This window comes from Ambystoma mexicanum, chromosome 1p (assembly GCF_040938575.1).
Source record: "Ambystoma mexicanum isolate Mex_15411 chromosome 1p, UKY_AmexF1_1, whole genome shotgun sequence".
Taxonomy (NCBI): Eukaryota; Metazoa; Chordata; class Amphibia; order Caudata; family Ambystomatidae; genus Ambystoma; species Ambystoma mexicanum.
Genome location: NC_090921.1, coordinates 173,836,723 through 173,852,767, shown reverse-complemented (window position 1 = coordinate 173,852,767; position 16,045 = coordinate 173,836,723). Strand labels below are relative to the sequence as shown.

Sequence of the window (16,045 nt, the reverse complement as noted above, 5' to 3'; positions counted from 1 at the left end):
TGCCGGCCTTACTTGAAGGGTTGCGGGGACACTGTCCCTTTTTTACTTCTAGGTAACACCCGTTAATCTACGGACAGAACAGGCTAGTGCAGTGAACCATTACAACCGTGCACCAGTGATTTTACCACAATTAAAGGCTCTCTGAGTTTCATGTACTGAAAAGTGTTGCCCAAATCCCTGTTCTACATGCCATCTTGTGTTTTGGCCGTCTGCTTGCTCTTTCAAATCAGAAATGGCCATGCTTGGTAATCCATTTTCACAGGGTCCAGCTAAGGACGCTGTGCCATTGCTTTGTGTGTCTAAAATGCTCTGGAACTAGGCTTTGTGACTATGGAGCCCCAAAGCACTCTTACAGCCAGGGTATATGTCTACTGATGGATACGGGTATCGGCTGTACATGTCTGAAAAGCCTCTTACTGTTTGAATGCGGCAATCCTTACAAGAGGAGAGCCGATAGAAGGAGAGGCGCTAGAGCCATTCTGGATGTGTCACATTGGAACCAAGAGTCAAAGACAGTATGCATGAATGCCGGAATACCGCAGCGGACTAGCATTCCCATAACCACCCACCAGGGAGTCGACCCTCACCAGGCGCCTTCTTCCCTTAGACTGGTCCTACACAGCTGCCCTGCGCGCTCTGCAGCATTGCTGTAACTGCCCAGAGCCTTTAGCATCCTGAGAGAAGGCCCACCGCTCTTGCCTGGAGACGTGATGGTGCGCATATCCCTCAGTTCTGCTGCATACAACCATGAAAAGGGGCTTATGTTCTACTGGCCTGCGACTTCGAGCCTGCCTGTCCCTGTGCTGGGTCACTAAATAACTCACCATGCCTGAAGTGTCCTGGGGGATGTGACAATGTCGTAGGAGTTTAAAGAATGGGGGCCTGAGATGTCAGTGCTCTCCAGCTGGTTGGTCACTGGAACAGTCTATCTTGCAAGAGACCAGAACCGCTTATAGTCTTACCCCAAACCAGAAACTGAAAATAAACACTGCACCTTCAACCCCTGGACCTCCAGAAACCAGACCCAAAGAAAGTATTTTAAGGTGTGTTTTATTCAATTCAGAGTTTTGGGACTAAGAATACACACCACTACTGAAACCCTCTGGTCTTCATAGTGATTGAACAGGTGTAGCGTCATATCCCTACACCCTTACCTGGCTCAAATGTGGGAGATGGAGTTCTGGTCTAGGATTCCTATCTGGGAACCCCTGTGTGCAGGGCTTGGGAGTTGCACCATCCCTTTGTGGGAAACACTTTGTTTGAAACTTGAGTGTCATTATCTAAATAACTCACATATTGGCGTTGTGAGTGCCTTTAACCCTTATACAGGTTCCTACCTTTGAAATGGGCTAACTGGAACTAATGTGACTAAACTGGGTCGGTTGTGAAGGACTTAAGTTATCTAGGTGCTACCTTATGATTCCAAGGTACACAGTATTGACAGCGTAACGATTTTGATGCGTGTTCCCTCCCACCTTAGCTTGAATAGTGCCGATTTTGCTTTGGTATGCTCCGCACTTTAGTATATATCCACTGTATGTATAGATTTTGATTCTGTCTTTGTCTATTGAGTAGCAGTGTTGACTTGAAATGTATGCATGCTCCTTAATAAACAGTATGCTTTTATGTCTGTAAGGACATTTGAATACTGGTCAGCTTTATTTGATGTTCATTGTGCCTACCACTAAAGTACAGATCTCCTATGTGTGGGCCTTAGTGCTCATCAACCAAGTGAGAGTTTGGTTAGATCTAATTTTGGGAAGCCCTTGCAGCGCACCTCTAGATTGGGTCCAGTGTTAAGTGTTGGTTCAGAAAAACCCTCCGAAAAGCTATTGGGTCTTGACCCAGGCACAGTTCCTCCATATCCAGAGAGACTTGTTCACTGGGGACTTCAGCAGGACCTATTATATTACTTTATAAACCTCTGTGCAAGCAGAACATGGTTCCTGTTTGACCAGTTACTAAACCTGCCATTTGACACCAACCTTTTCTCGCACATTCTTGCAAAAAGCCATGTCAGGGTCCATCAGGTCAACGGTGAACATTTTCTTCTCCTGCAGCTCATGGCGTAGAGTCTCTCCTCTAATCAAGTACACCTGGGTTATGTAGGGCACATTCCACACACCACTAGGGTCAAAAGAAAGAGTGGATAATGAACAGATCATGTGTTTCACTGGTCCACGCTAGAGACAACTCAAATGCAACAAAATATAGTGACGAGATGAACAAGTTACTTTCTTACCTGGTAACGTTCTTTCGATGGGATGTTCCGACGACGTATTCCACATCTATGACAGGTAATCACCACAGCTGTGCTGCTTTGGAAAATTTTCTGCGTCCTGCGTCGAGGACGTCGATACGCTGTCGTCGAGGGCCTCCGTCGAACCGACGTCACCGGATGTTATAAGTAGGATGCACGATGCCCATAGCCTCAGTTGTAGATTTTTCCCCGAACGTGTGGCACCAATCTTCTGCCAGAATGACTACAGAAAGCCTTGCGGAAACGAAAGCTTCAATCGCATAAGAAATTCTGTAGAGGGGCAGGTAGGGAGGGAGCAATGTGGAATAAGTCGTCGGAAAATCCCATCGAAAGTACGTTACCAGGTAAGAGTAACTTGTTCTTCAAAGGGATTGGTTTCTCCGACGTATTCCACATCTATGACAGACTCCCAAAGCAGAACCAACGTAAGGAGGTGGGAAAGAATTTAGAATTTTAGAATGCCCAATTAAATTGCAGAATAAAGGACCGCCTTGCCAAAGGCCAGATCTTGCGCATGGACAGAATCCAAGGAGTAGTGTTTGACAAAAGTATGGACAGAGGCCCATGTGGCTGCTTCACAAATGTTACGAATGGGAACACCCCTCTGCAGGGCAGTAGAGGCAGCCACACCCATAGTAGAATGGGCCCGTAAGCCTACCGGAGGGTCCTTACCCGCCAAGCGGTAGCATCCAGAAATTGTCAAGATAATCCAGCTAGACAAAGTCTGTTTAGTAACAGCTTGTCCCAAACGCCTTCCAGCGTATCCAATAAAGAGCTGATCGTCCACTCTGACCCGGGACATGCGTGAGATGTAGAAACTTAAAGCTCTCCTAGAATCCAACCTATGGAGCCTCTCCTCTTCCTTACCAGGATGCGGAGAAGGATAGAACGCCGGAAGAACAACCTTCTGGCTTAAATGAAATTCCGACACAACTTTTCAGAAGGACGAACCCTAAGGACAACCCTGTCCTTGTGGTAAACCGTGAAGGGTGGCTTAACGGAAAGTGCCTGCAACTCACTCACTCTGCGAGCAGAAGTGACTGCAACTAAAAATACAGTTTTCAAGGTCAACAGTCTCAAAGGGTAAGAATGTAAAGGCTCAAACGGAGCTCCCATGAGGAATTTTAGAACCAGGTTCAAATCCCAACCGGGCACCTAGAAAGGTGACGGTGGAAACACATTAGTGACTCCTTTGAGAAACTGGGAAATCAAAGGAATCTTAAAATAAGAACACTTCTCAGACAAGCGCTTAAATATGGACAGCGCCGCCAGATAACCCTTAATGGTACCCACTTGCAGGCCCTTGTGGACTAAAGAAAGCAAAAAAGACAGAACCACAGGAATGGCACATGAAAAAGAATCCACATTCTTAACCCTGCACCAGTCGCAGAACTTTCTCCAACAGCAACGGTACAGGGACTTTGTTGCACGCCTTCTGGCCGAAAGCAACACCTCCATCACGTCTTCAGGAAGGTCCCAATCCTTATACCTCAATCTTTCAGAAGACCAGCATGAAGGTTGAGGGACATGACTCTGGATGGAGAACTTGACCCCACCCTCCCTTGAGAGAAGATCGTTTTGGTAGGGTAGATGGCGTGGAGGGCAGATGGACATGTCGAGAAGGTCCGGGTATCACATTCTCCGGGCCCATGCTGGAGCAATGAAGACCATCTGGGAACGGAACCTCCGTAACCTCCGCATCACTTGAGGAATGATGGGGACTGGAGCAAACGCGTACAGCAGTAGGAAGGACCACTCCACTACGAACACGTCCCCCAAGGCTCCTCTTGGAGAAAATTCCCACAAGCAGAATCTTTCGCACTTCCGGTTGGCACTGGTGGCAAAGAGATCCACTTGTGGGGTCTCCCAAAGGGCAAAGATCTCCAGGAGAATCTCCTGAGCCAGCTCCCACTCGTGAGAGTCCGTGCTCTGCCTGCTCAGAGCGTCCGCCGCCACGTTTTCATCTCCGGCCAGATGAACTGCGAGATCGAAATTTCCTGCTGGATGGCCCAGAACCAGAGCTGCATCGCCTCTCTGCACACAGGGAGAGACCCTGCCCCCACCCTTTTTGTTGAGGTAGTGCATGGCCACTGTGCTGTCTGTCAGAATCAGGACATTCTTCCCCCGCACAGACGGCAGAAGAGCCTTCAGGGCTAGCCTGATGGCTCTCAGCTCCAAGAGATTGATATGGAGTCTGGACTCCGACGGAGACGAATGACCGCTGACTGTCAACTCGTTTGCTTGAGCTCCCCATCCCGTGAGGGACGCATCCATCACGATCGTTACCTCCGGCCAGGGTAACCAAAATGGAGACCCCTTCATCAGACTGCCTTCGACGGCCCACCACAGAAGATCTGAGCGACCGAGGGTGGCACCTGAATGGGGTCCGACATCCTGCCGGAGGACTGCGACCACTGGAGCTTGAGAGCCCATTACAGAGATCTCATCCACAACCTGGCCTCTGGCACCAGAAGAATGCAGGATGCCATGAGGCCGAGCAAGGAACAAGTTACTTACCTGTAACTGTTGTTCTCCAGCATGGGTCTGGCATGGATTCACATGCTCATGAATATTCCCCGTCGTCAGGCCGGGAATCCTCGGTATAGAAAAAAAATCAGTATCAGTTTCGTTTCTGATCTGTCTTTCTCAGTAGTAACCAATCACTGGTCTCTGGGTCATACTGCCCCCAGCCAATGACTGCCCTCTCCCTAAGCCCTGCCCCTGGCAGCCATCCTCAGATTTGGTAGCACGTGAAGTGGCAGTATGACCAAGTGAAGAGCCGCAGAGGGGTAGGCGGGAGGGTTCGCATGTGAATCCATGTCAGACCCATGCTGGAGAACAACAGTTACAGGTAAGTAACTTGTTCCTTCTCCAGCATGGGGTCTGGCATGGATTCACATGCTCATGAATATAAGAATACATAGCAGTATACACATGCACAACCACGGGAGGTGGCAAAAGGCTCAATATCAAGCAATGCAACAACTCAACATTAAGCAACTCTTACCTCCTCACCAGGCTCACCTTAGGCAAACAGGTTACGCAGCACTGCCTGGCCGACTCTGGACTCCTCCCTGGAATCCCGGTCGACGCAGTAGAATCTCGTGAAGGTGTGCATCGACTTCCAAGTAGCAGCCCTGCAGATGTCGGGCAGGGCCACACCAGACAGGAACGCCTTAGTAGCAGCGATCGCTCTGGTCGAATGGGCCCTCGGACGGCCTGGCAACGGTCGGTTTGCCAATGCATGATGCAGCCGGAGAGCCATCTGGAAATGGAAGTCTTCGAGAGAGCCTTCCCTTGATTCACAGGTCCAAAGTTCACAAACAGCTGTGATGTCTTCCGAAAACTCTTCGTGCGGTCCACGTAGTCCTCTCAGCGGGCGACGGGAAGAAAACTGGCAACACCAAGGACTTGTTGAGGTGGAAGTCCGACGGCACCTTGGGCATGAAGGAGGGGTGCGTCCTCAGCACCACCCTAGTGTCGTGAAAAGTCAAGTATGGAGGCTTGCAAGACAGGGCCTGGATCCCTCCCACTCGTCGTGCAGAGGTGATTGCCACGAGGAATGCTGTCTTCCACGACAGAAACTTCAACGGCACTGAATGCATAGGCTCGAATGGGGCCCCCATGAGCCTAGTTAGCACCACGTTAAGCTCCCACGACGGCGCAGGGGCCTTCAACGGCGGGAATGATCGGAACAGTCCTTTCATAAATTCCTTCACCAGTCGATGAGACCACAAGGACGCCCGTCCTGTAGTTCTGGTGTTATGTGAGACGGCAGCCAGATGTACCTTGATGGAAGCGTGATATAGGCCAGCCTTGGCCAAAGACAATAGGTAAGGCAATACTTGAGGGGCCATAATCCGCAGAGGGTTAATCTTCTGTGCACGGCACCAGACAGAGAACCTTTTCCATTTGTGTCCCTAGCACTTGAGAGTTGAGATGCCCTGGCCATCCAAATAACCTCTCTGCAGTCGGCCGGGATGTCGTATCCTCCAAACTCTAGTGCTGCAGGAGCCAGGCCTGCAGGTTCACGACTCTGGTTCGTGATGAAGAATGGCGCCTCCTTCTCTGGGGAGAAGATCCGCGTCCGTCGGCAGCTTGACTGGTGTGGACGCTGACAGTCCAGAAGGTCCGGGAACCAGATCTGCCTCGGCCACGCCGGTGCGACGAGGATCATCCTGCACCGGGACCTCTTGAGCTGGTTGACGAGCCGGAGTAGCAACGGCAACGTCCCAGGGGAACGAGAAAGCATCGCCCATGCTCTTCGGTTGGGGAAACCTGCTGGCGAACCTCTGGCACTTGGGAGTTCGCCGCCGCGCGAAGAGATCGATCTGGGGGTCGGAAGAGTCGGTCCACTTGATCCTGGCGCAGCTCTCTGCTGAGTGAGTCGGCGATGGTGTTTTTTTTTTTATTTTTATTTTTTTATCCCTGCCAGATGAAAGGGTACCAGAAACATCCCTTGGGCGACGGCCCAATGCCACAGATCCTGGGCTTCCTTGGATAGGGCAGGGGATCTGGTTCCGCCCTGCTTCCGAATGTAAAATATCGTGGTGGTGTTGTCGGTGAAGATCCTCACCACCTTGCCCTTGAGGGACGGAAGGAAGGACCTGAGGGCCCAGAACACTGCACGGAGCTCCAAGATGTTGATGTGGAGTGTCTTCTCCTCCGGGAGCCAAAGGCCTCTCGCGTGGAGACCCCCGGTGTGCGCTCCCCAAACTTCCAGGGAGGCATCCGTCGTCACCGTCACCTGGTGGGCCGGGGCTAGGAAACCTGTTCCCGCTGTCAGATGTGAGCGGATACCCCACCATCGTATCGCCTGACGGAACGCTTCGTCGAGCGGGATCCTGTCCTCGAAGCTGCCCGTCGGCTGGATCCCGTGGGCGTCGAGGAATTCTTGCAAGGGCCTAATCCGAAGTCTGCAGTGGTGCACCAGATAAATGCAGGAGGACATCATTCCGAGGAGGGACTTGATAGACCTCACTCTGGCCACGTCCGTGGGCAACAGACGTTGCACCTTTCCCAGGATGGTCCTTATCCTTTCCTCCGACGGTGAGGCCCGCTGCGCCACTGTGTTGAGCTGTGCTCCCAAAAACAGGGCGACTTGCGACGGGACCAGGTGGGATTTTGGAAAGTTGATGGAGAACTGCAGGTCCGTGAGCATTTGGACGGTCTTCGCAGTGTGTTCCACCGCGAGCTCCCTTGTCCTTGCCCGTAAGTGCCAGTCGTCCAGGTAGGGGTAGACGTGGATCCCCTGCAGTGCAGCCGCGCCGCCACCGGTGCTAGGCACTTGGTGAACACCCTGGGTGCCGATTTTAATCCAAACGGGAGGGCCTTGAACTGGTAGTGCCGCCCTTTGACCACGAACCTGAGGAACTTTCGGTGTCTCTTTAGAATAGGGATGTGGAAGTATGCATCCTCCAAGTCCAACGACGACAGGAAATCGCCCTACTCCACCTGTCCCAGCACGTGCTGGAGGGTGACCATCCGGAACTTCTGTGCCTTGATGTATTTGTTCAGTCGTCGCAGGTCCAGGATGGGACGCCATCCTCCTGTCTTCTTCTTTACGAGGAAGTATCTTGAGTAAACTCCGGAGCCCCGAAGCCTCTTTGGAACGAGCTCGATGGCACCTTTCCTGAGCATCCCCCTTACTTCCAACAGCAGTTGAGGGACGTGATTTTCCTTCCTGGCCACGGGAGGAATGCGGGGGCACTTCTTCTGGAACTCGAGGGCGTGCCCCAGGGCCAGGGCGTCCAGCACCCAACGGTCGGTGGAGATGGATTCCCACACGCCGACGAACTTCGTCAGCCGGCCTCCCACTGGGGTGCTTTGACGGGGGCCCGACCCGAAGGTCGGTTCAATCTTGCTTGGAGGCTGCTTTGCCTCCTTGACCACCTTGGCGACGACGGCGGGATCCACCTGACTTGCCGCGTCCCCTGTAGGCCTCCTGCGACGAAGATCTTGCCGCTTGACGGTACGTAGAGGAGCTGCTGCCGGCTCCCTTGGAGGCACCCTGTCTGCCTCTGGAGATCCGAAAGGACGGCCGTCGCTGTTGGAGCACACCCAGTGCACGGGCCGTCTCTGTGTCCGTCTTGATCGCTTGAAGGGACTCATCAACCGGCTTGCCAAAAAGGTTGTTCCCATCGAAGGGCTTGTCCAAAACCTTGGTCTGTACGTCCTAGCGGAAATCCGTCGCCTTGAGCCATCCTCATCGTCTCAGGCAAACACTGTTGCCCAACTGACGGAAACCGGTGTCCGCGATGTCCGTAGCCACGGTAATGGCATGGTCCGAGGCAATCTCACCTTCCTGTAAGATTTCCAGGGCCTCAGCCCTCTTGGCGTCCGGAAGGAAGTCCAACAGAGGGGCGATCTTGAACCACAACTCCCTGTCGTAGCGGGCTACGATGGCCAGTGCGTTGGCCGCCTTGATGGTCGTCGCTGCAGATGAGATGACCCGTCGTCCCATCGCATCCAGCTTCCTACCCTCGCCGTCCGGCGGGGAGGTTGAAGTCGAGGCTGATGCCCCCCCCCCCGCTTTCTTCTTGGCCGCCGCCGAAATGACTGAATCCGGGGTAGGTTGCGCCCTAAGGCACAAGGGGGCAGCGTCGGGGACCCGGTACTACTTCTCGTACCAGTCCCTCTGCGCAAGAGCCGTGGCAGGGTTCTTGAGGAGGGCCAGCCCCTCATCCCAGATGTCATCAAGAAGCGATATGGCGAGGACCGTCTTCCTTTTAGCCTCGCGCCGTTGGTAAAGGAACCCTTCCTTCTTTTCTTCGGGGCAGAGCTGGAAGAGCTTGGATGCCTTGGAAATCAAAGCATGGAAGGATCCAATCTCGTCGGGCGGGGACGCCCGGGCAGGGGGTGACGGGGGACACGTCCCGTGGTCGCCTCCGTCGTCATCCATACCCGTCATAGTCGTGTCCATGCCTGTATCATCCCTGTGGGTAGTGGACCGGGCGGAAGGCAGAGAAGGCCGCAGAGGCGGGAGAGGAGGTCTAGGTTGCGTCCACCTCCTCTTAAGTGGTGGGCTCTCCGAAGGTCCTGGCTCCGGTTCCCCCGTCGGGTCTGACTCGGGTAGCTCCATCGGGAAAAGGGGCAACCTAGTCCTTATCTCCGAGCATAAGGACTGGATGGCTGACAAAATGGCTGCCGAGGTGTCCTGCGGCACTGGAAACGACGGGAGCGAGGGCTCTTGAGGAGCCTCGTCTGCGACGTCGTCGCCCTCGACGGGATCCCTCCCGATGGGCTGGGCCTCTTCCACGACTTGGACGAGCTCCTCTTCAGAGGTCGTGTCCGTATCCACGATGGCCACCGGCCCCTCCCCCACCCCCACCCTTTCCAACAAGGACTTTGTGGGGGTCTTCTCGATGGGCCTGAAAGACGACTCCCTCCGCGGTGGCAGGGAGACTTGGTACCTGAGGGGGCCTCCACTGGTGTAGCCTCCACAGGCTGAGCCAGGGCCGCAGCGACATCCTCAATCAAGGTCTTAGCAGGGTGAATTAAGGCCAACGTCACCTTCTGTACGCCTGGGGCCTTGACCTTGGGGGGAGGGTCCGAGCCTTGCTCCCCCTCTGCCGGAATCTTCGAGATCGACCGGGGCCTCTCCAGAAGCTTTGCCGGGTTCTCGGACTTCCTCTTACCCGAGCCAGAGCGTTGGCTCGTGGTTGATGGCGCCGGGGAGGATGCGCCCTGCCTGACAGCCAAGGAGCCCGACCGTTCGGCGCTCCCGGTGCCCGCGGACTCGCGGTGCTTAGCCTTTTGTTGGGCCCCCGTCGCCGGGGCACCCTCACAGGACTTAGAAGACCGCTCTGACTTCTTTTTCTTCTTCTCGCCTGGCGGGCTCTTACCTTCCAGCTAGTTGGCGAGACGGAGGTGGCGATCCTTCATGGTCCGCTCCGACATGTTCCCACAAAACGCGCAGTCCTTTTCCTTGTGCGTCTTGTCCTCATGGAGACAGTAGAGGCGTAACTCGACGAAATCTTCACCCTTGAGGGGTGTAGAAACTCTGAAACGGATCCCTGTTGATCGGATGTAGACACGGTGGAGCTTGAGGCTCTATTTAACCGAAAAAATGAGAAAATCTCCTGAAAAAAGCACGAAAACGCAGCAAAAGCTCGAGAGCTACAGCACGAGGACTCCCAACACTTGAACGTGCGGTAAAAATCTGAGGATGGCTGCCAGGGGCGGGGCTTAGGGAGAGGGCAGTCATTGGCTGGGGGCAGTATGACCCAGAGACCAGTGATTGGTTACTATTGAGAAAGACAGATCAGAAACAAAACTGATACTGATTTTTTTTCTATACCGAGGATTCCCGGCCTGACGACGGGGAATATTCATGAGCATGTGAATCCATGCCAGACCCCATGCTGGAGAACCTCAAGAACTTGAACGTCGGGAGACTCTGGGCATGTTGAAACTTGTGCACCATCTGCAGAATGTGATGAGCCCTCAACTGGGGAGGCGAACACTGCCCCAGGGATGTGTCGAGCACTGCTCCGATGTACTGTAGCCTCTGGGTAGATGCCAAGTGGGACTTCAAGTTGAGGGAAAATACCAGCTTGCGAAGGGAATGGCAGGTGACTGACAGATGATCCAGGACTTGCTCGGGAGAGCGTGCACTGATCAACCAATCGTCCAGGTAGGGGTAGACGCGAATCCCCTCTTTCCTCAGATACGCTGCCACCACCACCATGAGCTTGGTGAAGACCCTCGGGCGGAGGTCAATCCAAACAGCAGGAACCAAAACTGAAAATGCGAGTCGCCAACCACGAACCTCAGGTACAAGTGCTTGGGATGAATCGGCACATGAAAGTAAGCGTCGGTGAGGTGGAGAGACACCAACCAGTCCTGAAGTTGAAGGGCCTGGAGGACTTGAGAAAGAGTAACCATCTTGAACTTGTCCTTCCTGAGGAGCTTGTTCAAACCACGCAAGTCCATGATGGGTCTCAATCACCTGTCTTTTTTCGGGATCAAAAAATATGGGGAATACCAACCCTTGTTCCTCTCTGCTACAGGCACCAGTTCTATGGCGCCTTTCTCCAGCAAGGATTTGATTTCCTGCGCAAGGAGCGGATCCGGACTCTTCAAATAGAGATTCCCTGGTGGATTGTCGTGAGGCCTCTGCCAGAAAGGAAGACAGTAGCCATGGGCTATGATCTCCAGAACCCACACATCTGAAGTAATGGCACGCCATTCTACAAGATGCTGCACCAGCCTTCCCTCAACCGGAGAACCATGGGACATGGCCTCATGATTGAGCTGAAGCGGTTGCGGCAGTGCCGGAGGGCAAAGAGGCAACTGTCCGAGCGGCCTTGGCACCTCGAGTACCTTGTTTTCCACCTCTGCCACTCCTACGGTGGCCCTTTGACTTGCAGCTCTCCTCGATCTACCAAAGGAAGAGTAGTATCGAAAGGAGCCTCTCCTCCATTGCTGTCCCCTAGGACGAAAAGACGGAGGTTGGCGAACTGCAGCGCTCAATGACTTTTCTGCAGTTTTGGAGGTCTGCAACCTCTCAAGGCTCTCGTCAGCCTTGCTGCCAAAACGATGTTCACCATCAAAGGGCATGTTGAGAAGCCGGGCTTGTACGTCAGGAGCAAACCACGACTTCCGCAACCACGCAAATCTGCGCATTACGGTGCTCGCCGCCATGGACCGGCTGGCACAATCTGCCATGTCCAGACCCGACTGAACGGATTCACACATGGCATCCTTGCCATCCTGAACGAGAGCAAGAAAACCATCCCGTTCCTCCCCTTTGGGAATATGTTCAGCCGCCAAAGACACACAATTCCACAGAGTGTGAGTGAAACGTGCAAAGGCACACACAGAGTTGGCTGCCTGTAAAGCCATACCCCCTGAAGAAAACACTTTCTTCGCTCATCCATCAAAACGCTGGTCGTCCCTATCAGGAGGGATGGTAGGGTACGATGCCGGCTTTGCTGGGGCTGTAGCCGGCTGCACCACCAAACTCTCCAGGGTGGGGTGCATAGTCAAGTAGCAGGGGTCGCTACTGGCTGGAAGGTATTTTTTCGGCAAAGACTTGCTCAATACCGGGAGACTCTCCAGAGCAGTCCAAGCCGCCGCCACCCTTCTCTGTAAAGCCATATGAAATGGCAGCACCGGGCCAGTGGGTGGACCTTGGTCAAGGATATCCGTCAGGTCATCCTGCAGAAAATCCACTGGTTGTGTAGACCACCCCAAGTACTCCGTCACCCTCGACATGAGTCGCCTGTACGAAGATTCAGCATACGTACCAGGCTCAGGCCTGCCAAACTCAACCTCCGGGGAGGTATCGAGACCACTGGCGTTGTGCAAAGACGGACGCAGGTCTTCCAACTGGCTATGAACAGATAACGGGTCATCAGCAATCCTCATCAGGAACCTCACCAGGAACCAAACCTTCCTCAGACCCTTCCTCCGCCTCAGAAATATAATCCAGAGGCTGGAACAAATCCCTGGGAGAGGGCACAGAAAAGGCTCAAATACAGGCCTTACCGACTTCTTCAGGGCCTTCCTGAGAGTTTCCACCGACACACGGGGTACCTCTGGTAAAACCTCCACAAAAGGCATTGACGGATTCGGCGTTGATGTTGAGCGTGGCGCTGATGGCTTCGACACAGGCCTCGAGGGCGGAGCCTCAAGCGCGTCCTTTGACGGCCTCGGCGCTGATGACTTCCTCGGAGGCAGAGCCTCGAGAGAGTCCCTCGACGGACATGGCGCTGATGGTGTTGATGTCGTCTTAGAAGACCTCACATGGGCATGGCTAGAGGGATCCACCTTGTCCGATCGGGACCTCGAAGACTCCCGATGATCGCGCCGACCGGCCGAGCCCGAAGGCGTGCGAGTGGAGGCCCTAGCATGTTCCCTACCGGCTTCCTTCGAAGGCACAGACGGAACGGAGCCCTGCGATTGGAAAATCGTCATCATCTCTGTACGAAATGCATCCCATTCCGCAGGAGAAGAATGCTTGTTGGGACAAGCAACCCGCCAACGGGCGGAATCCTTGAACGAGGAAGGCGACCGATGACGGTGCTTCCGCGAGTGCCTAGAAGAGGTAGAGGAATGGGGGGACCCTCTCCGGGACCGTGACTCCCTGGACTTACGCCGATGAAGCAGAGAGTTGCCTCTAGAATCGTCGGTCGAAAGGCCAGCAGATTTCGACTTTCGGCGCTTGGACACCCTACCGACAGAAAGCTTTTTCTTCTGCTCCTGCAAGGCCTTCGATGTTACGACTGGCAATCGTCAATCATCTGTGGCGTGGTCCCCACCGAGGCACCAGAGGCAGGTGTCGTGCAGGTCCGTCAGTGACATCTTGGAACCGCAGTCCCGACACTTCTTGAAACCCGGCCACGGGGTAGACAAAGACATGATATCTTCACAAACAAACAAGTTCGAAGAACCGATAGAAGTACTCAGAAGAACCGAGGCGCGCCGAGATCTTCGAAGCGAAAATGTTCACGGAAAAAACAGAACCGAGGATACGAGCGTTGTGTGTCCTACTTATAACATGTGGTGACGTCGGCTCGATGGAGGCTCTCGACAACAGCGTATTGACGTCATCGAAGCAGGACGCAGACGCCGAAAATTTTCCAAAGCAGCATAGCTGTGGTGATTACCGCTCATAGATGTGGAATACGTCGGAGGAAGCAATCCCTTCGAAATTACTTTCTACATTTTACTCTTCACATTCCAGAACTTGCAATTTAATAATTTTAAGTAAAAGTCTGGGTACAGCAAAATAGTGGAAGAAATCTGTCCATCGCTGGTAGTGATCAATCAATCATCTGAGGACAATAACAGCTATTGAAAAGACACAGGCATCCCCTTCAGAAGTAGCTAGTATGATCGCTCAGCAAGTTAAGTGCTTGCTTTAGAAATCTGAGTATGTACTTTTGTCACAGGACCAAAATACAGAAAAGCAAACTAAGCCCTTTGTCCTACCGAGCTTGATAAATCCAGATCCATTACATTGGCTAATAATGTCAGCTAGAAATAAAACATGCAGCTGCATATAAAACGGTAATACTAGTATCATATGTTAGCAGTTGACACTGTTTCATGCTTAAATCCTCTCAATACTGCAAGCAAGCTGTGCAAAATGGCAGCAAGCTGTGCAAAATGGCCTTTTCTTAAGCACATCTCCGGATTAAATAAAAATGATAAAACTTAGAGAACTGCTCATTATCTTGTCCACAGGGTTGTTTTTTTTCACTTAGGTGACATGTTCTCCTTTTAGCAAGAACCCACACAACTCAATCGGGCTAGTACAGGGAGCACAATTGCCAGCTTCTTTCTCCCTTACTTTATATACCAGAACTAGAATTGTAAGGGCTTTGGAGAAAGAGAAAAAGAGTAACTAGGAAGGCAAACAGACATACCTGCGCTTGCCTTGCACGATTTCCACATAATCTTCAGAGCGAGCATAATATCCCTCAGGACTCAGAGCTCCCCAGAAGTTAGACCATAGCTTTCCATGTCGTGAGATCATTGGAGCAATAACTTTTCTGTAAGGCAGTGAGAAAGTGCAAAAGGAAAACACAAAGGTTTTAGCTGTGTGCTTTAAAAGGTCATCTGTGATGTCACCACACCCTTGATTCACATCACCCACAGGGTGCCCACCCAGCAACCTCTGGCCACTCAGACCTGCATTTAGTCAGGCAGCCAACCTGTAAGCAAGCAGTGGCCGATCTCCAGTTTAGAAACATTGGTGCTCACAAGATCACTAAGAGAGACTTGAGCAGACTAGAACATCCACCAACTACTCAAGAGGAAGAAAAAAACAGCCAAGACAATTAACAGTGACAACTAGATCAGAAAATAGAAGTATGGAGAACAGTGATGACTACAACAATCAAACAGGGTTTGTCAGCCTTTCAGTGGAGATGTTGGACCCTGTTGCGCCGGCAGAATTTGGGGGGCCAAGAGGGATTGAAGACTGCTGGGATTTTTGGGAGGAATATGGCAAATTGCTGTCTCAAAATAGTTGCTTCCTTCTGCCCTGAGCTCTCTCAACACCAACAGAGTGCAGTTAGAATGTACTGTTGCTACAGCCATGAGATCCTGTCGCTGTGGAATAATTCTGTCATTAAAGGAAACAATAACTCATGAATGGATCAGACAGTTACCTAAGACACCACTTGTAAGGACGGAGTCTCTAAACCGTGTGTGTTGAGAGGACGGGGCGGAGGGGGATTTACTGAACCACAGTTAGGCACCAGGTTTCCATTAAGCCTTCCGTGGCTCACCTAGCAGGGCAGTTCAAGATACAGTAAAACAAATACTATTCAATAAGTGAATGTCCATGCAGAGACGTTATGAAAATAATACTTTAGCTTCTATGAATGCAAGTAAAATGTTGCGCGAGATTACAACCAAGTAAACCTTTCAAGACAGTGGGCCTCATTACGAGGCCAGCGGTAACTGAGCCAGAAAAACCAGCAGGTTACCGCCGGACTCGTATTACCATTCCGCCTCCATGATTCCCGGAATCACCGGGGCATTACGACCCCGGTGAGACACAATTCTGCCTCCGGAATTCCTGGAAGTCCCCATTCCCATGGAGCCACATAGGACTCCATGGGGATGGGGGACAATGGAAACACTTGTTCCGTCTATGACAGAGCCGGTGTTTCTATGTCCGCCTGCAGCCGGGTGGTAAACCCGCCAGGTCAGACCTGGCGGAAGTGACACCTCCCGCCTGCAGGAATCTTAATCAGCCGGTCTGGAAAGAACGGTGGCAGCGGTTTTACCACCACCGTTCTTTCCGGACCGGCAGGGTCGTAATGAGGC

At 52.6% G+C, this 16,045-nt stretch overlaps 1 protein-coding gene across 2 annotated transcripts in view; it reads right to left on the bottom strand.

Annotated features, from left to right (window-relative positions):
- The window catches only part of PLOD3 (procollagen-lysine,2-oxoglutarate 5-dioxygenase 3), a 796,608-nt gene that overhangs the window by 182,321 nt on the left and 598,242 nt on the right, over window positions 1–16,045 (bottom strand). For both annotated transcript variants that reach the window (XM_069646170.1, XM_069646173.1), the window contains exons 12-13: window positions 14,635–14,760; window positions 1,986–2,127 (exon numbers count right to left, since the gene is read on the bottom strand). In XM_069646170.1, the coding sequence (XP_069502271.1) occupies window positions 1,986–2,127; window positions 14,635–14,760 (268 nt within the window). The remainder of the gene's footprint in view (window positions 1–1,985; window positions 2,128–14,634; window positions 14,761–16,045) is intronic.